Genomic DNA, 22,873 nt, shown 5'->3' with positions numbered 1-22,873 from the left:
TTCTGCTGCCAGGCCACACCCTCTGCCCCATAAAAATAAAAACTAGACAGTCAGTTGTCTGGAGATGCCACATGTTTATTAATCCATTCTAAAAAAGGATTACAGCATTTTTATCTTGCTGTAGTACAGAATAAATAAAGCCATAAAAATAAAAACATGTGGTTAGATATTTTTGTACTGGTTCTACAAAGAGCTATATCTGCAAATAGAAAAATATAAGAACCCTCGTTAATTCATGGCTCAGTGGTTATCAGAGAAGGATGAACCTGGAAAAAGACTGGGAAAACTCTTGAGTTTGACTGCTTATCCAATGCTACTGGCAACCTATCAAGACCCAGCTTTGGGAAGAGGAAAGATAGCACAAGGTCAGCAAACAGCAGACCTTGGCACAAACGAGCTGAGGTTTAGCTTGCTCTGTGGCTCTTGTTTTGTTCAAAAAATGAATTAAATAATTTCTGTCCTACTGCTCCCAGCTTCCAAGAGAGATGTGCAGATGTCTGCTTTAAACTCCTGCTGCAGAGCCAAACCCTCCTGCGTTGGCCTTGTCAGCCAAGGGCTGACCCAAAGGTTGGCAGTGAAGATGGAATTCAAGGCCACCTTTCACTGCAGGACACCTCCCACTGCCACCCTGGGCTGAACAGGGGCCATGGAACGGGCAGCAGGGATGGGAAACATCTAATTGGACACTGGGCAGCCAGAGGTGAAACATCTGTGTGCCAGGAATCTAAGAAAGGTTCCTGCTTGCACACACACAGTGGTGCCTCACCTGAACCGCACTGCCTCCCTCCCGACCCCAGAGCTGCTCAGCTGAGTCACCACAGCCACAGCATCTGACCCGAGTCCATCTGGCAGCCACAGACAATCCTGGCTCCTCACACAGAGGAAAGGGAGCTTTCAGGGAAAGCAGCTTCCCATCTCTTTCCAAGCTCTGGTTTACATGGACACAGTGGTGCAGAAAATAAAAGGTTCAGCTTTGGTCACTGACATGCAGGCTGCTCTGGACAGTCACATCAGTTCAACAGCCTCGTGTTCCCTGTTCTCCTGCTGTACCATACAGCCAACTTTATTGTTGAAGAGCCGGGACAGACTCCCCTTCTGGGAGCTCCTGCCCTGCACAGACCTCTCCTTCTTCAAGCGCCGCTTGTTTCTCTTGCATATCCCCCGGATGTCCCAAATCCGCAGCGTGCCATCGTGGGAAGCTGTGTAGAGCAGCTCGTTGTGGATCTGGAACAACAGGGTCATGCTTAATACTGAGCCTTACTGCTCAGAATCAGCACAATTAAACTGGCAAAAAATCAGAGCAAACACAGCTTGATCCCAACACTTAAGGCCTGAGCTCCTTGCAAGAGCCAGTATAAATTATCACAAAAGCTGCTGAAGTGGGATGAGACATTACCAAGGCAGGACTCATTTCTCAGCCACTTCACAGGGCCATAAACAGCAAGAGTTATTTATAACCCAGGCTCTCTAGAAAAGCAATGGAGAACTAAACTCTGTGTTGGAGCAGGCTGTGGCTGGGAGTTTCTGCACTGTTTTCAGACTGCTGGTTTGGATGTGGAGCTTAAGGGGGCACCAAAATCATCATCAATGGGCAGTGGGGGGTTCAGGAATGCTTCCTTTCTCACTTCCCTTCTTCCTTTGCACTAAGTTAGTGGTACGATTCCTCCTTCAAATTCCATTGTTCTTCAAAACCTGCAGTAATTTCACCCGGATTCACTGGTTCCATTTCCTTTATGAACCATTTCTGCTATTGGTAATGTTTCCAATTGTCCTTGGAAACCAGACACCAGTCCTGGTGATCTCCCTTTTCCTGTATCAGTCATGGGTGCCTGTCTGTGCTGTGACAGCATCTCCCTGGCTTCCAGGAAGTACCACACAAGCACCACACACCCCTCATCCAGCCCTCGTTATTATACTTAAGATCTTCTTAAGGTTGCCACTCTGCAGTCCTCTCTCTTCCTGATTTTTTTTTTTTGCCCCAGTACAGTTGGAAATTAAGTTACAAAGAAGAATACAAAGCCAAGCTTTGGTCTGGTCAATACTCGGGGCTACCCAGGGTGATTTTATCAGGAACTCCTCAAACACATCCAGGTGCCTGCCTGCCCCACAACTGCCCAGCGCCAGGAGTTTGCAGTTTAAGATCATCCAGCCACTTGCTAATTCAGAAGAATATACAAGAAAAAACTGTATTTACAACTTTATGTGCTTGGGATCAGCCGCAAAAGGAATTTTATCTCCTCTCTTTTTCTTTGGACTGTTAGCCTGTCAGAATTACCAACGTCTCACATTGTTAATGAAAATCTTCATCCTGCACAAGCTTACTCTGAGATCCCAATGCAGGGAGATGCAGATCCTGGGAATGGCTGCCCCATCCATGGAAGTGTTCAAGGCCAGATTGGAAGGGGCACTGAGCAATCTGGCCTAGTGGAAGGTGTCCCTGCCCATGGCAGGGGGGTTGGAATGAGGTCCCTTCCAATGCAAACCCCTCTTTGATTCCATGGTCTTTGCACGGCCACCAAGGATTACTAATTCCTCCTGTTTTAACTACTAAATGCCAGTCTCACTTGAGCCTCGACAATGCGCAAACAACGTTAACTCTCAGTTTTAAGCCAGTGGCAGGATGTGGGTCAGATATCACAACTGAGCTGCTGCAGACTCTTTAGGGATGCCATGTCCCAGGGTGGTTTGGGGGATGATGCTATCATTATTCTGCCTGCATAAGGCAGGAACCTCTTTTCCCCTTAGAGCACTGAAACACTTCTCATTAGTGTCTTGTAATGGGAAGGGTCTCATGAGGCTGGAGTCCATTCTGTGCCCCACACAGCATCAGTTCATCTGTCTCAGTTCTTGTGGCTGCTTACCAACCTGACCTGAAAAAAACCCAATCCCAGACACAGGGCTGTCCCTGGGGACTCATTCCATCGTTTCACTTATCCTTATTATTATTCACTTATTAATATTATTACCATGCTTTTCTAAAATTACATACAGAATATTCAAGTCTTATGCTGGAACAACATCCAATCCAAGACGCACAGAGCAGTCAGCCACACCCACAAAACAACGGAGGGAGCAATCAAAAGAAAGAAACCCCCCCACGAAACCCCTTGCTGACCTGGATACAGTTGATGATGAACTTGTGTCCTCGGAAGATCTTCTGCAGGACCCCGCTCCTGGAATTGAAAGCTCTTGCACAGGCATCACCACTTCCTGTGAACACTGACACACAACCACACAGCACAGCCAGATGTGAGCAGCCACGTGAGGACACTTCATACAAATTCAAAAATGCACCTAAAACCAGCTCCCAGAGGGGCATGATGTATCATTTTGATTCTCTCCTCAGACAAACCAGACCATTTTCATTTTGCTGACCCCAGCATGCTTGTTTTGTTACAGTTTTTGAAACACTGAACTGATTTAAACCTGAAGTTCCTACACACACCAGAATTTCACTCTACACATGCTTCAAGTATCTATTTCTGCTCTTCTCTTCCACAGCTATTTCCCAGCCTAGAAGTGCCTCAATAATTCTAAGCAGGCAATTTATCTCAAGTCTGGTTTTAAGGATTTCCACTAAACCTTTCATTTGTTTTACCAGAGTTATTTACAGCTTTCTATTCAGTACTGCAGTGTTTCCATCACCTCTGCTGCTGCAAGAGAGGCAGGGCTGGGGTAACTAAATTGAGCATGACCAGGAATTTTGGCTATTCATCAGGTTTTCTTAGAGTACCTTACATGTTCAAAGAACAATTTCTCAACACTTCAGGATCTTCACATCAGAGCCTCAGACTGCTGCATCCAGAAACTGTAAGGCAGGATTACTATTTAGATTTTGCACTTAGCAATATGCCCAAAAAGGAGCCCATTTTTGTGCTTTAAAAGTTACAAACTCTCCTGATAAACACTTTCCTTCAGTTAACTCAGACTCCTCAAGTTTATCCAGAGATAAATATTTCAGAGCTGCAAAAAGCAATATATTCACTGCTCCCTGCATTTCATGTCTTTGTAAAAGTCACTAGCATGGAAAGAAAAACTGGAGTGCCTGAAGCCAGAAGATTCCTTATCTTTTGGGAGAAGTCAGGAACTGAATCTCTAAAGAGAGGTGAAGAAATTATCATGGTTGTAAATTCAGGACTACAACAACAGATGAGAGAACAGACTATGTACTGCCACGAGCTTTTTAAATTCAAATGAAACAGCAGCGAGCTGGGCACCTCCTGGGTACAGCTCCAAGAAATATCTGGGTGTGGAAAATCAATGTCACTTTACATGGGCCACTATAATTCAATTTCCAGCAGGGTCCTGAAAAAGCATCGTGTCCCACTCTGCAAAATAAAAACAGCAGCAACAAAGTAAAGCAGGGAACAGGCACTGATTTTTTCCCAGTGAGTGGAAATCACTTAATTCTGTTACAGACATGCAGAGTAGGAACCAATAAAGAGCTGTTTTCACTATGCAGCTGTTTACTTCAGCTGTTGCTATCAGAACTTCCCTTTTGACAGACATCCTTTATGTCTTTTGAACTGTTACTCTGGATTTAGAAAGTCTCTCCCTACCTCTGAATTTCAAATAAGAGCTGTTGATCTAATCCAGATTTAGCATTTAAATATATACTTATATATACCACCTGTGAAATAAACAACAACAAAATAAAATTTATTTTCATTTTTTACCTAATTTTCACAGACTCTTGGAAGAACAGTTTTGAAACATTCCCCTGGAGCTTTTGCAACATGAAAAAATATAAACCACATTAAATTTTAAACGGCTGTGCACATACTTTAAGAGAAAAATAATCAACATATCATTAAATAAATTAGATTGAGAACCAGCTGTAATATTCCCTGTGCTATTAATTACACAAGCAGACTGAGGAAAGGCACTGGAAACACATTCTGATGATTTAATGCTTAGTTTTCACATCTTTTGGACTCCCTGTGTACTATAAAGTGATTTTGGAAACATACATGTATTTTTCCTCTCTTTCTTCACTCTGTTTTCTTATTTAGGCCACAAACACTTTGGGGCAATGAGCCTTTGTGCACTGATCAGGGAGAAAGCAGCAGAATTAAGATCTAACAGAAGATTACCACGTTTTGGCAGAGATGATTTTTCATGTTCTTGCACTGGTTCAAATGTGACATAAACCATAACAAACATAATTTAAATAATTTTCTCCACATTTTTGAGAGACAGTTCTGATCTGTCCCAGGTGAACAAATAGAATTTTAAGCTACACTAAATTTAAGCTACTAGTTCCAAAACTGGTATCCAGTTAACATGTCTTTATAATTCTAATTCTAACAAAATTATTAGATATTGTGGAAATAAATGATGAATGCACCACAATAATGCAAGCAATCATAGTATATAAGTTAATTCTTAAGGGGAAATTTCCTCTTTCATTGATTAAAGTGCATACAATGCATTCAAACAAGTTCTTAATATTTTTCCAGAACTTTTTTTCTACCCTTCAAGTGGAACAATTTGATACTCCCTGTTTGACACTTTTAGTATTTTTGCATTTGATTTAAAACAAGGTCTTAAATAACTCTGTGAACTGTTCTATCACACTATCAAGATGTTCTTCACAGGTCTGACTAAATGCAGCAATATTGTCTGCATTTTAATTCAAAAAAAGAGTGGTGGAAGAATAATGTATGTGTATGGCAGGGTAGAAGAATGAGGGGGAAGAGAGAGAAAGCTGCAGAGCTGGTGAGGGTGGCATCACACAATGAAACTTTTGTTTGAGCTAAAACTTTTGTTTCTTTGCAGTTTGGTCAAGTCTCTAGAGGTTGCATGAACAGCAGTATCAACACTGAAAAAATGCAGCTCTGGAGGTCTCATTAATGAGGGAGACAATCTCTGTCTCCCACCCAGACATGAATGCTCATCACAGGATCAGGCAAACATCAACTTAGCTTTGGCTAGCCTTGACAAAATCAGTGTTTTGGTTTGTGTCTTTATAATCAAAGGGGGAAAACACCCAAGCAAAATCATCAGTACTTTGTCTGCCAGTGATCATCCCAGATTCCAATTTCTGGTTCGTTTCCCTTGCTCTCCCTGACTGCATCTTGGAGCAATAATAACTTGAAGGTGCAGTGTAGGTTCAGACCCTTTCCCCTTCCATTTCAGCCTTCTAGCAAATGGTGAAAGCTGAAATCAGCAGAAATTACAACCTGCAGGTAGGGCAGAATGGAGTAATTCTGCCATGGAGGTGAGGAGAGCTGAAATAACCATAAATTATAAATAAACATTTTACTGGAGAAAAGCAGTGATGTGGGACTCATGTTGAAAGGAAGACCAAAACAAGGTTTCCTGACTAAAATTCTACCTCTGGGCTTGGTTACATGCTGAGTTTCCAAACATAATTAAGAAATCAGTTCAGTTCCTGGGTTATAAATGTAGTCAGGCAAGCACAGTGCCAGACAACTGCCACTAAAGTGTGCAGGTACAACTCTGCTAACGTGCACCATCTTGCATCTGTCAGCCATTTATCACCACCACACTGAGGAGCTGCCAAATGAGAGATCAAGGCCCAGATAGCAACCACCCATTTAGTGTGATGTGTGTTCACTTCAAAGCTGAAGTGCAGAAATCAAAATCAGGAAAGCGCTGTGAACGTCTAGGTTAGCTTAAGACAGCCATGGCCACCTCCTTCAGGAGAGGAGAGAAGGAAAGAAGTTGTTTTTTGGGAAGCAAGTGAAGGTACATCAAGTCAAACACCACAGGATAAGACCAAGATGACAGAGAGAGGTTCACTGATAAAAACAGAGGTGCTGTCTGGCAACCCAAACTTAGACATGCAGAAGGAAAGCCAGCACAGAGAGGGATTTATTGAGGGAGGTTTGATGGTCAGAATATCCTGTAATGTCAGCAATGGGCACTGATGTACAAAACCCACTGTAAACAGGAGGACTGAACGTGGGAGAGCTGAGTCCTGAGCATTAGTAAGGCAAGCACTGCTTGGCTACTGGAGGAAAGTGATTTGGGGAACAAATCTGTGAATGATGATAGATAACAGGAAAAGAACGTGTGGAAAATGAGTCTAGGAGGTGGTCAGAGCCTGAGAAGGAAGCCTAACAGTTAGAAAGGAGCAGTGAGCATCTGAGGTGTGATTCTAGCTTAGGACAGGGTGTTACACAGAGCCTGCAAGGCAGCAGAGAGAGGCACAGGGCTATGTGTCCTGCAGCAGCAATTGCTGTCCCCAGCATGCAGCAGAAGCAGGTGACAGACACCAGACGAGTAAGGTTAAACCACAGCTACACAAACAACCCCCAGAGAGCTCAGGATTTAAACCACTTCCCTTGGCAACAGAAACAAAACAACTGCCTCTTCATTTGTAAGAAGAGGAAGGTGGAAAATGGAGGGAAGGCCTAAGCTTCCCACATGGAGTGGTGCAGCAGTTTGGAACATAAACATGCTGGAGTTGAAAAAAAGTGACAACTTCACAAGTGTTCAAAATTATTCTCCATTAATATCCTTTAATCAAAGATAAACATTGAAAAGGAGACTGGAGGGGGCTGAAGAACATAGGAAAGGCAACTTACAGATGCCAGCGTGGTATTTCAAAGTGCTAACGCTGTGCTTGTGAGCCTTGTAGGTCTGGATCCGCTCCCCAGTGTCCACAAACCAGCACTTCACTGTCCTGTCCGCACTCCCCGAGTACAGGTGACGATTCACCAGCTGAGGGGACAGAAAAACACATCAGCAACGGCCCCTAAAGGCCCCTTGGTGAAAGAACTGAAGGGACCCATCCTAAGTCACATTTTCCAACTGAGAGAGCAACAAGCCATGCCTTGAAACAGAGGAGTGGTGAGCAAACCAACCCTGAGTTCCTCATAGTCGCATCTCCCATTAACTTCTGGGTTTTAAAAACAGCCCCCAGCTTCCAGAACATAAAAATCTTAGCCCATCTGCTTGTGCCAGCAGGCAGGATTCCAGGGAGCTTAACAATGCTAACCCTGCATTGTAATCAGTTACATTACTAAACCCTCCCAGCAGTGTTGTTTCTGCACAGCATAATTTGACGAGAACTCTTACCAGATTGTTATGTTTTAATTACAAAAAAAAAAAACTAGTAGCATTTTTTTAAAAAAAAGGTAAATTAAAATTAAAATCCTACACACCATAAACCGGGGTTTATGTTTAGTATGATCACTCTGCACAAGGTCAGTCTTCACAAACAGTAACTCTTCCTTGAAATTGTTCTGTATCTGCATTTCCACAAGTCTTTTTAGACTGTTATTGAATGATTAAATAAGTAACTATCCTGACACAGTTATTTAAACATCTTCAAGCAGATTGTCTTCTGCTGTGTGTTACCCTTTATTGCACCAGTCATCCTGCACACTGTGAGAACTCACTGGTGGGGAGGATGGGGTTTGTTCCACATCGAGAGGACAGAGAATGGTGAAAGGAAGGATTGCAGCTGGGGAACAGAGACAGAGAGAAAATAACTGACCTGTGCAAGACTACAACACCAACCAGTTCAAAGTAAACAAACTACACAAAGCCTGGAAGCTCAGCAAGGAAAAATTCCATAGTGCATAGAAAAATTCCATACTGCATAGAAAAATTCCATAGTGCATGGAAAAATCTGGCATTCTCTGTCTGTGTAAAGACATCAAGGTTTTCACAGCCATTGTTATGTAGAGCCCAACTCCTGCTGAAAGCAGCCAGTCACTCCAACACCTAGCTGTGGCTCGAGGTAAGTTTTATGGACTTGCAGGAACCTCTGTATCAGAGAAATAGAGACTCAGGAGGGAGAACCCTGACTCTCCCCAAGAAGTGGAATTTGCCCTAGGAGTAATGAATGGAACCCTGTTTGCCCACCAGACACACGTGTCAGAAGGTTTGAATAAACAGCAGTGCACAGACCACTGATGCTTCTCCAGTATCTCCAGAAAACCAGCAAATGAGAAATCAACTTGGGGTCTTGCTCACAGAGCACTTTTAAGGGTTGATTTTCTTGCCACCTTAGATTTGGTCCCCACTTTGCACACTCTGTTTCTGTAAGGTTGGAATGTTTTTCACGCTCCTCCATCTCCACTCCCAATCCAAAAAGGAATAACCCCATTCCCAAAAGGCATCAGAAGTGAGCTTTGTACACAACCACATTGTGCTGTATTACAACATGAAACAAAGGGTATTTTAAGATACAAAGGAGCTACAGTGATGGGACTGTGATAACCCGCACAAGAAATGTGTGCAGGCAGACCAAGAGGCTCCCTGACCACAGCTCCCACCAGCTCAGCGGGAGCAGGACATGCCACACTTCCTCCCAGCAGAACCTGGCCTATGGGAGAGATTTCATAGCTGAATGCCAGGAGCTTGTAAAGCACAAACCACTGTAAAAAGCCAGCAGTACTTTGAAATGTCACTTCCTATTACTTTTAAGCTGTTTCAGCAACAGCATTAATGTTACATCTCCAAGAGGAGAGAGAACGAATGGCCAGCAGCACTAACAAAACCAAAACCCACAAGTTAGCCTGAGGAAGGACTTTTAAATTTCAGTCTCTCCCTGAGCAGGCATGAAGAGCATTGTCATGTGCACCTGCTAAATGGAAGAGGAAGCTTTGAGTTCCGATCCTGCTGCGTGGTTCGTGGCCGAGTTGTTGCATTTTTTTTTTTTTTTTGACATCTTGCTAGCAGCATCAACCCACCCACTGAGCAAGGAAAAACACTAAATCATAGCCTCCCACAGGTAAATGGCACTCTGCATTAATGATACATTAGGTTATACCACTTCATTTCTACATTTAAGTGAGTGTATCAATGAACAGGAGGGCTGCAGCTTGCCTAGATTTGATAATTTCTTAGATACAAAAGTGTTTCAAGTTATGTAGACTTACTGAGGTAATTTATAGTATCAGGATCTTAAGAGGCTTAGAATCATTGAATGGTTTGGGTTGGAAGGGACCTTAAAGATCATCCAGTTAAAAACCCCCACCATGGGCAGGGACACCTTCCACTGTCCCAGGTTGCTCCAAGCCCCTTCCAACCTGGCCTTGAACACTTCCAGGAATGTGGCAGTCACAGCTTCTCTGGGCAACCTGTTCCAGTGCCTCAGCACCCCCAGAGGAAAGAATTTCTTCCTAATCTAAATCTACCCTCTTTTACTTTAAAGCCATTTCCCCTTGTCCCATCATTCCATGCCCTTGTCCAAAGTCCCTCTCCAGCTCTCTTGGAGGCCTCTTAGGCACTGGAAGGGGCTCTGAGGCCTCCCCAGAGCCTTCTCTTCTCCAGGCTGAACAATCCCAACTCTCTGTGCTTGTCTCCACAGCAGAGGTGCTCCATCCTTCCTCATCAGCTTCACAACCTTCTGGACATGCTCCAACAAACCCATGTCTTTCCTGTGCTGAAGACTCTAAAGCTGGATGCAGCAATGCAGGAGGGGTCTCACAAGGCAAGAACAGAGAAGAAGAACCACTTCCCTTGACGTGCTGCCTGCACTGGTTTTGCTGCAGCCCTGGATAGGGTTGGCTTTCCAATGTCTGAGATCTGGTGAGGTGGTTCACACACCAACCACCTCAATTAAATTCAAAGCCTCTGTGCTGCCCCATGAAACACTTCCTTGCACCTTCCTTCCCCTCACCAGTTTAAGCAGGTGAGCACAGTAGCACAGGATTCTCAGTCTTGCACATAAAAGGAAATAGTAACAGGTTAAACAATCCACCAGATTCCACAGACTGAGCCTGCAGCAGAGCCAACAGCAAAACCCAGGGCAGGCTCTGAGTGTCACACAGCCCCTCATTCCCATGGTGTTTTTATAAAACAGCTTGAAACGGCTGTTAGTGAAGAAAACCTTCAAGAGCTCTCAGCTCAGACTGAAGTTGCAAATCAGACCTGCCTTTATGATAGGCATAATCTCATCTAAATTGGTTCACACCTCCACAGCTAAGGACAGCCCCTTACAGTCACTGTGGTCTAGGGCATAATTCCTCTCATCCTGAGGCACGTCTGAAACAGATGATGCCTTAAAACTCGCTATTTCTCCTACCCAACAAGGACAGCCTTCTCAGCTGTGGCCAGAACAGTTTAGGTGAGATCACTCCTTCACTTGACTAAAGATAGGTCTAGCTTACAACTCCAGCCTAAGCTGCAACACTTCAGATATCTGCATTTAATCTGTATTTAAAATAATAATTACCATCACTCACTGTTTCCCCAGCAAAAGCACCTTACAAGCTGGCCCCACACTCTGTGGTTTCAAAATGTTTAGCAGACACAGTTACATATTCCAATCTGTGACTGCCCAGAGAAAATGTGACGTTTTTAAAGCTCTATTTTCCTTGGCTGGCTCTTGAGCACTTGGTTCATTTTGGCCAGCTGCCCAACAAAGCTCCTGACCACAGAAAACCAGGCAAGGACACCTGTAGCAGAGTGGACGACACAGAACATATTTGCAGCTCAGATACCAATGGGCTGAGTGGACATTTCAAACACAGGTAGCTTCAAAAACATTAAAAACCTTACAGCAGTTTGATGCTCAGTTCTAAAGACTCAGCCAGACTGCAGAAAAAAATTACTGACTGCATTGATATTTGCAATTCTGCATTGTTAATTTTTCTCTGGCTCTGAGAGGTTTTGCTTTGAACCAGATGGAACACTGACATGTGAATGGAGCAAATTTGTCTTAATCCTCAAGCCAAAGTATTGGAGACGTAAGTATTCCTGAAAAAGTTCAGTCAAACTGCTTGTGAGTTGCAGAGTAACAGCAGTAGCAAAAGACAAGTTGTAAATGCTTTAGTAGTTACAGGTCTCATTAATAAGAAAAAAACTTAGTTGTAACCCACAAACACACCAGAATTTTAATAAAGAACAAATTATCACATCCAGGGTTGGTCTCTCAAGACAATCACAACCCTATTGCTTCACAAGCTTGGCTGAACTGCATAAATGCAGCAGCTTAAGACAATTTCTACCTGTAAGAATGCCAAAAAATATCTGCAAAAGAGCTGTTTAGCAGATATTTCAACCTTATAGGAATGGACTTTGTCCTTCCAATTAACCTTTGCTATGAGAACCAATTTTTGGAGAGCCAAGGAGAGGCAATTGATTTTCCAAAGAGATTTGGACACGTCCTTTTGCTAAGGGTCACTGCACTCAGACTGGCCCTCACGAACTTCAGGATGAGTTCACACAAGCAACCACACACCCCATCACCAGCTTATTCTTCTCATGGGGGTCAGTGTTCCTACAAGCTGGAATTTGGGTCTTCTGTTCACAGCCACTTCTAAGTCAAAAATCACCAAGCTGGACCGATCTCAAGTCACAACTATGCAAGCCTTGGGCCGAGTTAAGAGTTTCAGGATCCCATTCAAACCACATCCATTTTAACGAGCTAACAAACTCCCTGTGGGCAAGAAATTGTTGGGTTTTTTTCCTGAGAATCCAACTAGAATGAGCTCTCCGGGCTAGCTGTTAAGAGAATGTTTTTCAACTTTTTTACTGCAGTGCAAAGTGATGGCCTCATGTTTCGTTCTTACAGGTGTTGTAAACCTTCACATTCCACTCATTCACAGCTTCATCCTCTGATGCAACAAACACAAATTATAAAAAGTATGTGCACTTAATTTAACTAGTGGGGCAAGAAAACATTTCTGTCCCCGTGATCACAACAGTTAAGCCCATAAACAGAGTTCAGGCAGTGGCTTTGTTCAAAGCATTCTTTTCTTCTAGTCAGCTTTAAAAGGCAACTGAAGGGAATGGTCCAAACAAAGGAACTTTTGCAGGAAAACCAGAAGCAAGTCCTTGCCCACTCATGTTCATGTTCTTCAAAAAGGAGTTTTCTTACAAGAATGCTTGCTGTAGGATCCAAGCTAAATTCCAAGCTGGATCATTTCTCTCTGCCAGCTTTTGGCAGCACAATTTTGATAAATACTTGGAGGCAGAACAATCAGCAAAGGACAAAGCAATCCTTGTGAACAGTTTGCAAAGCTACTTAGGAAAGACATTTAGAAAAACACACACAAGTAAATATTTAAATCAGGGTTATTCAGTCTATTGCAGGCAGTACATTAATGAAAATGCATATTTGATTATTAATTGTAAATATTGGTCTTTAGCCAGGCCTGAAATTTTAAGTGGAAGAATGAGCATGAGCTATGTGATTACACTCAGCCCACCCTTGCTTTTTCCCATCATTTCCTATAAAATCTCATTATTGGCTCTTATATGACGAGGGAGCTCCCAAAACAGCTGCTGTACTTTGTCTGCCAAGAGATCAACACACTGCAGGAGGAGAGTGAAGAGTTCTGGCTGCTCCACTGCGAGTTACCTTGCCTGACTGGGAAAGTCAAGTAATCAGTGCTGCCAAAGCACCTAGCAGGGACACAATTCCCACAGCAGACAGAAAGTTTCCCAGCAGAACCTCTCCCAGCCCAATTTAAATGGTGGAAGGAGGAGAAAAGTGGCATTATCTCAAGCTGCAGAGCACAGTGGGTTCAGCTGGGCACCTTCACCAGGCTGACTCCCAGACAGCAGGAGGAGCCTGGGGAATATGAACAGCTCACCCTCATCACTGCCCTGTCCAGAAGAGCCAAGCACAGGGGACAAGGGAAAGCCCAAAGCTCACCAAGGCTTTCTGTTCTGCCATGCTAGATGAGAATTGTTTCCAGGCTCCTCTACTCACACTAACAGCAACAACACCTTAAAGGATCTTAGAGCAACTGGGGAATGTTAAAATCTGAACGTGTCTTTGGCACCACCCCTCTGCTTTCCATATACCAGCACTGCAGGAAGCTGGGTGGGAAACATGGGTGTGCTTTATGGCTATCTACCCAGAAAACTCCTTCAAGAAGCTCCAGGAATTTCCATTCACTCCTACAATAACACTATTGGTGTTTACTGGAAAGTAATGGGAGATGACTGGAACAGGCCAGACCTAATTTGAGCAGTTTAGAACATCCCAGGGCATTCCCGTTAATAACAGCTTTTTAAAGTTGGGGAAAATATGGTCTCAATATCCAAATTTTTCCTGATCTGTGTCCAGGATGAGAAATCACACTAAGCATTTCTCAAACTTTTTGAAAGGTCACCCTCCCTTAGGGATTTTTATTTGAATAAATAAAATGAGAAGAAGTCTTTATTTTTCTTTCCCTTTTTTTCTCCCCACACAAGTATTGCACCACCCAGGGAACAGGTAACTGCCTTCAATTGCTGGTACCAACTCAGCTCCTCCAGTACAGTAGAGTGAAAATCTGGTGTAATTAGCAGCTCCCTGCTGCACTAAAGAAAATTAATTACTGTCAACAATTAAAACTTCTGGCTACTGTGAGCAACTCATAGCTACCTCCCAATCCTTCCTGACCCAGAGTTTAAAAAATACCATCCCAACTCACTGCCACAGATATCAATAGTCATTGATAGGAAGCCTGAGGCAAAAAAGGCCCCCAAAGCTTTCTGAGAACAAAACAAAAATAATAATAAAAACCCCACCTTTACTGAGGAAGTTTCCTTTCTGTTGAAACATCTTTGTATGGATTGTGGTGATTGACCCCTTTCTAAAAGAATGAAAATACCATGTGGGCTGTGCTGAGTGGCAGCCAAGTGGAACAGAAGGGATAATGCTGAACCCAGAAAAGCAGAGGGAGGAATTAGGAAAGATCGACAGCCTAAAGCTATTCAACAGCACTGACTGCTTAAGCTGGGATAAGTTTGAGAGGCCTGGACACTAAATGCTCTCTGTGGGGGCTGTTTGTATCTCAACTTCACCCTCCCAGCCCCAAACATTAACTGGTGATGAGAGAAGCGAGGGGCTACCAGTCACTCAAGAAGATTTGCCCAGGACTGTTGCCAACACAGTCTTGGCAGCAGCAGTAGTCTTGTGTACTCTGAATTGTTCAGGTTTTCCAAATAGATGTATTGGTTTTGCTTTTCTTCTCCCCTACAAGAAGTTCTGTTTAAAGCCATTGCTTAACTGCGTGCTCACAGGCATTGCTCATTCCTGAGCATTCAAAGGGCATAATTGAATTTCCCAGGCTTCTGGGAGAGGGTCAAGCCAGCTTTGTGTAGCAATTTTAGCAAGAACCCAATTAAATTAAGGCAAGCTATGTTGTTGCCAATCTGTGCCTTGGAGAAGGGTTACAATTAAACAACAAAACATAGTGTGACACTAAGGACAGCAACAGATTTACTTCAGCATCCTCAGAGTACATTACCACAATATCATAAAAACAAGATTTAACACTGAGAATTTACCCAAGCAAGACAAACATTACTCTGGGGCAATATGATATTGTGTGGTTTGTTTTCGGGTTTTTTTCCCCTTTCTAAAAGTGAAGAAAAACAGAATTCCTTCAGTATTCCCAGGTTTTTAGTTTGCTAGTGTCAGCTGTACTACCTTATTTAGAAACAAAGGCAACTTTTATTAAACAGCTATTAGAGACACAACCTGTAGCCTCTGTAAGGGAAAAACACAAACAGGGAGAGCAGGGAGAAAAACTACTGTCATTAACTTCAGCCAGACACATCCATGTATAAACATTTATGCTGAGCTGAAACTGAGTGACAGACCATCATGTACTCTCTTTAAATCCACTATCAGCATTTTCTGGTGGCTAATGAGCATACAGGATATGTGCTTGTGTGATAGCTCCCCTCTTGCTTCATCTGCCTGACCTCCTCCTCTCCCCTGCAATATTAACAAAGCTGGCAGCATTCAACAGAAAAATACTGCAAACAGAAAAACAAGAGTGTAGTTTTTCAGATCACATTACATTTTCTCCCCTTTCTCCTCCATCATTTCCTGTTTTCTCTACCCCATGCTCTGCTTTTCTTATTTATTTTCTTTGCCTGCTTTCTTGTCTTCACCACCTGTTTCTCCCTTTCTTTTCTCACATCTTGTCTGTGTGGTCTTTAATGTAGGATTTCTCTCAGCTTTATGCTTTCCTGTTATCTTCTGCCCACAGTTTTGCATTGAGTTTTGGGTTGGGTTTTTTCAAGTTAGCTGGTTTACTGGGTGTTTTTCCCTTCCCCTTTTTAAATTACCTGACCCTGTGTTACTTGCTCAGGTTATTTTCTTCACAGCCTGGTGAGCCTGACTACACAATCCCACTCAGGTGAACGGTGCTCTCAGCACCCCTACTCATGAGTTCTGTGACATAGTGGAGTCTAAATAGATATTGAGCTAGAAGTTAGACCAGGGCAGCCACTAGAAGCTGGGAGGAGATCACTAAGAGTTTGAGAGAAAGAGGGTTTTTCTCAAGAGCAGAGAGCACTATTATTTGATTATATGAATATTTAAGCTCACCATTTACAACCCGTGTCAGGAGAGCTTCTTTATGAATGAAAAGACAACTGAGACCCACATGACTTAAGATACAGACACCCAAAGGCCCTTGAGGGTGTCTGCCCTTACCTCTAGGCAAATTACTGATCCTTGGTGCTCTTTGAAGACTTTCAGCTGCTCTCCAGTGACAATATTCCAGGTCCTGATGGTGTAATCTGTGCTGCCAGAGAACAGCTCCCTGTTTGGTGCATCAAGTATAAGGCATAAGACGGCCCCAGTGTGTCCCAGCAGGGTCTGGTAGCAGCGCCCGCTGGACACCCACCAGACCTTCACAGTGCAGTCCGTGCTCCCTGTCACCAGCAGGTCCCTGCTCATCTTCTCCTCCTCCTCCTCTTCCTCCTCCTCTTCTTCCAGCACATCCCTGGAGGAATAGTGAGCCAGAGTCAGGACACAGTTCCTATGGCCCCGGAATTCCTGGATTTGTTTCTCCTTGTCCACGCTCCAGCAGCGGGCTGTCCTGTCATAGGAGCCACTGAAGAGATAGTCTTTAGCAACCAGGATTCTGTAAAAAAATAAAATTTGTGTATATGAACAGTATTGTTCTTTTTACATAACCATCTTTTGTCACTATTTCAGTGCCAAGTACTCTAAAGTACAATTTCAGTGCCAAGTACCCCAAAGCAGCATGAACATAACATCCTTGGCATTTTTAAAATCAAACACTTCCCTGTTTCTACTTTTAAAATTGAGATCCCTCATTCAGGTACATTGATGCAGATATTTTTACATTATAGCATTGTAATTTGGTGTATTTTGTTGGCTAAAATTCCTTCCAGCAAGGAATATGAACTTTCATAAGTTATATATAATACCAAGAAGTTTGTTTTGTTGTTTGGTTTGTATTTGTTGGGGGGGTTTTTATTAGCTAATTATTGGTAATTATTCATTAATATTTTTATTGAAAATTATTTTAATAATTTTAATTATTTTAATGTGACAATTACTTGGAATCAAAATAACAACAAAGCAACAAAATAACATTCCAGCAATCTGAACTGTAACTGACAGTGTGGAAGATAACCATCTTTCCATCATCAAATAAGGAGAATGCAAGAAAAAAAATGCACTCAATTTCACTTAGCTCAGGATCTCAAATAGGTAAAGAAAGAGCACGCCACTTATTACATAACTGAAGAGCAAACAAAGATTACACCTCAGAAATTCAACTTCCTGGGCCTTCCAAATAATCAGTTGTAGCTGCACAAACATACAATAACAGAAAAAATGCTACAGTTCATATTTCCAAACCAGAGATAAGAAACTTCCATAACCTGCCTTCTTTGTCAGCTGAGCTTGGTCCTCTGGAACCTTTCAAGCAGGCAACAAAATCATATGAATGGGGAACACATTTCCCATTTGCTGATTCAAGCAAAAATCAGGCCTGTGCCAAAACACAGAACCAGCCTTCCTAGCTATTTACAGAATCTCACTACACATCATATGTGTTTTGAGTTCAGAAAGGAACTAAGAAGCCCACACGCCCACCAGAAAAGAAATGTTAAAAAAATACCAATCTTTGACTGCTCTATTTGCCATTAATTAAATCCAGTCCAACTATTAATAAGCACTTTAAATGGAAAGACCAATCAGCCACACACAGTAAGTTTATTATTAAACTTCATTTGCCCAAACAGGAATAATAATTACAGAAAAATCCCTGACTTTATCCCTCTTGCTGACACAAAAGCTTGACAGGATGTTTTTAAACCTATTTATCAGAAGCATCTGTTATCAATTGGGTAATTTCTTCTGGAATTTCATTCCCTAGCCCTGGATTCCATTCCCCTGCTGTGTGCCTTTCATTTCTCTCCTATCTGTGTCAGCAGCGTTGCTAGAAAAACTCATCATTGCAGCCCAGAACACGAACTCAGAGGTTTACACAGCCCCTTTTCTGCAGTGAAATGATGAAGTGTGTGATGACAGATGACAGGGACACGAGGGGAGGGTCCCACCTGTTGACAATTGAGGTGTGGCCTCGGTAGATGGCCAAGCACTGCCCGGTCACCACGTCCCACTTCCGAATGGTGTGGTCAGCGCTGCACGTGAAGGCAGCCTCGTTCTCCAGGTGGCAAAAGGTGATGTAACTCTCATGTCCTAGGAATAACAAAGGAAATCAGCCACTGTGCAAGCAGAAAGGACAGGCTAGTCCAGCTCTTCATCTTAACCAAAAGAAAAATACAAATAAAGGCACCAAAACTCCAGTTTTCAATGCACCGCCGTGCTTTTCATGTTTAAAGATTTGTGTGGAACACAACCATTTCAAGTCACGGCACAAAACTTCACTGATATCAGGATTAAGTGAAAGAGTAAAACAGTACAGTTCCACCAATCAGGTAAACCAAACAGTATTATAAAAATGCAATGAGATAGACTAATATCAAGATAATAAAATTCAGACTAATGAAGTTTGAAACCAGTGAAAAAATAATTTAATTTAAAAAGGCTTTTCCTTCCTTCTTCTGAAAGCAGGGAAAAAAAGGCTGCATTTCAACCCAGCCCACTGATTGTCAGGACAAAAACAGTCATAAATCAAAGCATGGAACTCTGAAAAAATGACCTAAGACTTACCAGCAAATCTGGTTTCATTGTCCAGGCAGAATGAAAAGCAAGCAAAAAAACATACCAGGTAAATAGTCAGCCAATACTTTCCCCCCATGACTAAACCCCACAATTTTCTAAGTATCAGTATACCTTTAAGGAAAAGAAAGGCAGGAAAGGAGGGGAGAGAGAGGGGAGGGAAGGATTAAAGTACAATTGTTTACACAATATTCAGAGATTCAGAGTACACAAGGATTCTACAGTTACAATAAAAACAGACACAAGCACTGCTCTAAAAATGTCATACTGACATACAAGGCAATACCAAAAAAGAGGAATCAATATTACCACCTCAAGCTTTTGTTGCTGCTTAGCAAAATATGTCATTTTTCTATTGTAACATTAAATGCAGCACATGTAAAAATCACCTTAGGAATCAAGTCCCAGCTTCATCCAAGATCTCTTGTGTGAAATTGTTGTCACCTACCTAATCATTGGACTACTATTACCTTGCACGTCTTCTGTTTTAACATTAAGACTGAAATTTCAGGAGCAGAACTGTTTCCAATTAAGTCACCATTACAAGCGTGACAGTTATGGCTGAAGTTGGTGGGCCCTACTATGACTTAAATACTATTCTTTGAGGAAAAAAAAAGAAAAAAAAATCAAAGAAGGACAATTGTGGTTAAAGAGAGACAGATGGACAAAGGTATTAGAGAAACAGAATGTTATAAAATAAAGAGATGGTACAGAAACTGAGGGAAAGCAAAATGCCCAGTAAAACACTGTTTCACTGACTGCAACAAACAGATTTCACTACAATTCCTGAAGTTCAAAAGCCTTGTTGTAGTTCAAAAGCAAACCAGAATCCACGTTACAAACATATGGCTTGTTTCCTCTAAAACAAACTCATCAGATGCCAAAAATTAAACAGATCACCAGGGCTATAAGCAAAACTACACTCATTCTCCCATATTTGTGAAATTTTTGCAAAGCAGCCCGAATGGGTCAGGTTTCAATCACTGGGATTTTTCTCACAGCATCTTGGTTAGTGCACCAAAGCCTGCCAGGCAGATTTTAACCATCAGTAATACCCGACCCACACACAGGGTGCCAAAAACCCCAAGTGGCAGACAAGGTCTGGTGCTGGTCTGGCCAAAAGCAGCCACCACACAAGTCTGCTGGTTGTGCTGTGGTGGAGCTTGAAACTGCATTAGAGATACAGGTTTATCAGTAATTATAGCTTGTAAAATTAAAATTGACACGACAGCTGTGTGTGTGCATAAATATAAAATACATACAATTATCTGATTCGACTGACAGCTCACAAACCACCCGGCCCAACCTTCTTCAGAGTTTACCCCAAACACTGGCAGTACTGACAGATTCCATAATAATGAATGCTATCCAATACTTTTCTCTTTCTAGTTAAAAGTTAATTAGTGGTTTAAAAGGATTTCTAAGCCTAAAGCAAATGAAGTGAGTTTTCCAGAAGCTAGAACCATGGCAGGATGTGGGGGAAAAAAGACAATACTCCATAGTGAAAAACAAGCAAGCAAGCAAACAAGAAGGAAATCCCAGCAATCTGATTTCTTCTTTGGAAGAAAAGAATATTAGAAATTCCAAATTTAACAGATTTTTTTTTTCTGTATGAAAAGAACATGAGTGAGAATACAAACATCTTTAGCCCATATCTAGACTTTTGCATGACCACACTGTCTACAGGTTTTTTTCTTTTCAATTACTGACATGCAAGTCTAAAGATAATAATGTTTTTTAAGATGTAAAATTAATCTAAATTGAAAAAGCCCAGCAATTAATATTTCTGTGCATCAAATGAGGAGGGGAAACTAAAGCAACTTATTTGGCAAGTTTCCTTTCCAGACTTCTGGGTCAAGAGGTTCTAAATAAAAACCACCTGGAAACGAGATGATTGAAAGGACAAAAAAAAGAAAAAAAAAGAAAGAAAGAGAGAGAGAGAATAACAAAAAGTCGGGGTTTTTTCACAGTGTAAAACAGGGTTTCCAGAAAGTGACATAAGTTAAACAGCTTCGCACGCCCTGAGATAAAAGGATCTGGGCATTCAGTAGTGCTGGTAACCTGGTTTGGGTTGAAACAGCTCCTGCTTAAAGTTGTTGTAATAAACACCAAAACAAGCACGATTTTCGCTGCCTGGCAGGGCAGACAGTGACCAGAACACGCTGTGTGGCCTGTGCCGTGCTTCAGACCCAAAGCCCGGCGGAAAGCAGCGGCCGTACCTTGGAAGTGCCCGTGGCACTGGCTGTCGGCGGTGCTCCAGAGCCGCGCCGTGCCGTCCTCGCTGCCCGTGAGCAGGCGCTGCCCGTCGGGGCTCAGGCTCAGCCAGTTGATGCCGCCCTGGTGATCCGTGCAGACCTTCACGGCCGAGCCGCCGTTCCCCATCGCGGCTCCCCCGGCGCAGATCACGGGCGCTCTGCAGCCCCCAGACCGTGCTCCGGACCTCCGGCCGTGCCCCACAGACCGACTTCTGCCATTACCTCAGCTCCGAGACATCAGCAGGGCAGTCCAGGCTCCTGCACAGGGACACAAAGGGGGAACGGGAGAGCGCCTTAAATCATTTCATCTCCCTGCGGCTGCATCGCTCCCGCAGTAAGGGCGAGCCGAAGGCACCGAGCGCCCGTTCCCCCGCAGGATCCGAAGCCCCGCGGTAGATGGGCGCACACGCTGCCCGCCGTGGCCTCTCCACGGGCATCGGGGCACATCCAGCCCCTTGAGGGCACTGAGCCCGGGTGGCGGTACCGCTACCTGGCGCCCTCGCCCAGGCTGCTGCTTTTTAAGCAGTCTTAGGGCTGACCTTGGGCACGCCGAGGAGGCGACACCTCCGAGAGGGGAGCCCGGGCTCAGGCAGCCCCAACGCCCCGGGCTGCCCCCATCCCTCCCGCACGGCCCCCCGGCAGCTCGGCACTCACCGCCCCGGGCACGGCTCCGACGGAGCGGTCCGCACCCGCTCTCCAGGCAGGGGAACCTCCTCCCGCCGGGGCACCGGAGCCAGAGCCGGGCCGAGCACAGGGTCCCCCCGGCCACCGCCGCCTCCGTGCTGCGGGGAGGCGGGAAGGGCTCCCGCCGTGCCCCCTCAGCCCACCCCGGGGCGGGCCCTCACCCCCCGCCCCGGCCCTGCCTCCATTACCTCCCGCTCCACGTTCGAGCGCTTCCCCCGTGGCGGCCGCCTCGCCCAGCCCGCCCAGCTTCCCCCGTGTTGCCGCTCCGCGGCTCGTCCTCCGCTCCGGAGGCTCGTCCTGACCCCCCGGGACGGCCTCTGCCCGCAGCGCTCCCCCTTCCCGGGGCAGCGGCCTCCCCGGGGCTGCAGCCGCCGCCGCCGCGGTTCGGTGTCCCGGCGGGGCGGGGAAGCGCGGGGGCGGGAGGGTCTCTCGCTGCTGGGGTCTCGTTAACAGCCGCGCTGCAGCCCCACAGCAGCCCCACAGCACCCCCGCGCTCGTCCCGGGGGAAGCAGCGCTTCCTGCGGCACCTTCGCCCCCCAGCACGCCCGGGGACACCGGCATTTCCTCCCTGGCTTCTCCGGTGCCTCCCGGGGGGGACGCAGAGGCTTGTGCTGGGAGCTGGCTTGAGGGAAGCCATCGCCTTTTGTTCCTCTTCTCGCCCCTCTCCCTCTGGGCGAGCTCCTGCCACGTTTCGCCTCAGGAGCCCCCCACAGGAGCCCCAAACCCGCTGTCTCTCAAACCCCGACCCGAAGGTTTTGGGGCTTTTCCTCATTGCCCATCCACCCCTTGCATGCCGTGGGCTTTTGCGGTGGGCCCCAGCTCTGTGCTGCCGCAGACCACCTGGCCGAGGGCTCTGAAACACGGGCTGTAGGGTTCTGTCCCACCGCGGTGCAATTAAATGTAGGAAGGATAAATCCCCTAGGCAAAGTAACGTGGAGAGGCCGAGAGCTCCCAGTGCCAGCAGCAAGGGTCCGACGTGGATCTCCTCTACAAGAAAAGGGAGCTGCTGCTAATTTGCAGCTAAAAACATGCTGGCAGGGGTAGGATAAACCACAAAACT

General features: G+C 44.5%; 1 protein-coding gene across 3 annotated transcripts; it reads right to left on the bottom strand.

The window, feature by feature from the left end:
• Window positions 1-54: 54 nt before the first annotated feature.
• On the bottom strand, window positions 55-22,131 carry WDR86 (WD repeat domain 86). 3 transcript variants are annotated; one of them, XM_063416336.1, is made up of 8 exons: window positions 21,784-21,951; window positions 21,094-21,387; window positions 18,250-18,391; window positions 16,560-16,799; window positions 16,367-16,475; window positions 7,554-7,689; window positions 3,116-3,219; window positions 55-1,224 (listed from the first exon to the last, which is right to left on the bottom strand). In XM_063416336.1, the coding sequence occupies exons 2-8, from the start codon at window positions 21,254-21,256 to the stop codon at window positions 1,006-1,008; spliced, it is 1,113 nt and encodes a 370-aa protein (XP_063272406.1). In that variant the 5' UTR covers window positions 21,257-21,387; window positions 21,784-21,951; the 3' UTR covers window positions 55-1,005. The 3 variants fall into 3 exon arrangements, with proteins under 3 accessions (XP_063272406.1, XP_063272395.1, XP_063272387.1); XM_063416325.1 differs by lacking the exon at window positions 21,784-21,951 and adding an exon at window positions 22,002-22,131 and having other exon boundaries at window positions 16,367-16,799; XM_063416317.1 differs by having other exon boundaries at window positions 16,367-16,799.
• Window positions 22,132-22,873: the final 742 nt, after the last annotated feature.

Source organism: Prinia subflava, chromosome 1 (genome assembly GCF_021018805.1).
Source record: "Prinia subflava isolate CZ2003 ecotype Zambia chromosome 1, Cam_Psub_1.2, whole genome shotgun sequence".
Taxonomy (NCBI): Eukaryota; Metazoa; Chordata; class Aves; order Passeriformes; family Cisticolidae; genus Prinia; species Prinia subflava.
Note: the sequence above shows the minus strand (reverse complement) of the source record. Positions and strands in the feature narration are given on the sequence as shown.

Excerpts from the sequence above, each read along its gene's own strand:
- WDR86 (XM_063416325.1), bottom strand. The coding sequence starts at position 21,256 with ATGGGGAACGGCGGCTCGGCCGTGAAGGTCTGCACGGATCACCAGGGC. Across the intron at positions 3,220-7,553 it reads GAAATACCACGCTGGCATCT|TGTTCACAGGAAGTGGTGAT; the intron begins GTAAGTTGCCTT and ends GTTGTGTGTCAG. Across the intron at positions 1,225-3,115 it reads TCATCATCAACTGTATCCAG|ATCCACAACGAGCTGCTCTA; the intron begins GTCAGCAAGGGG and ends CTGTTGTTCCAG.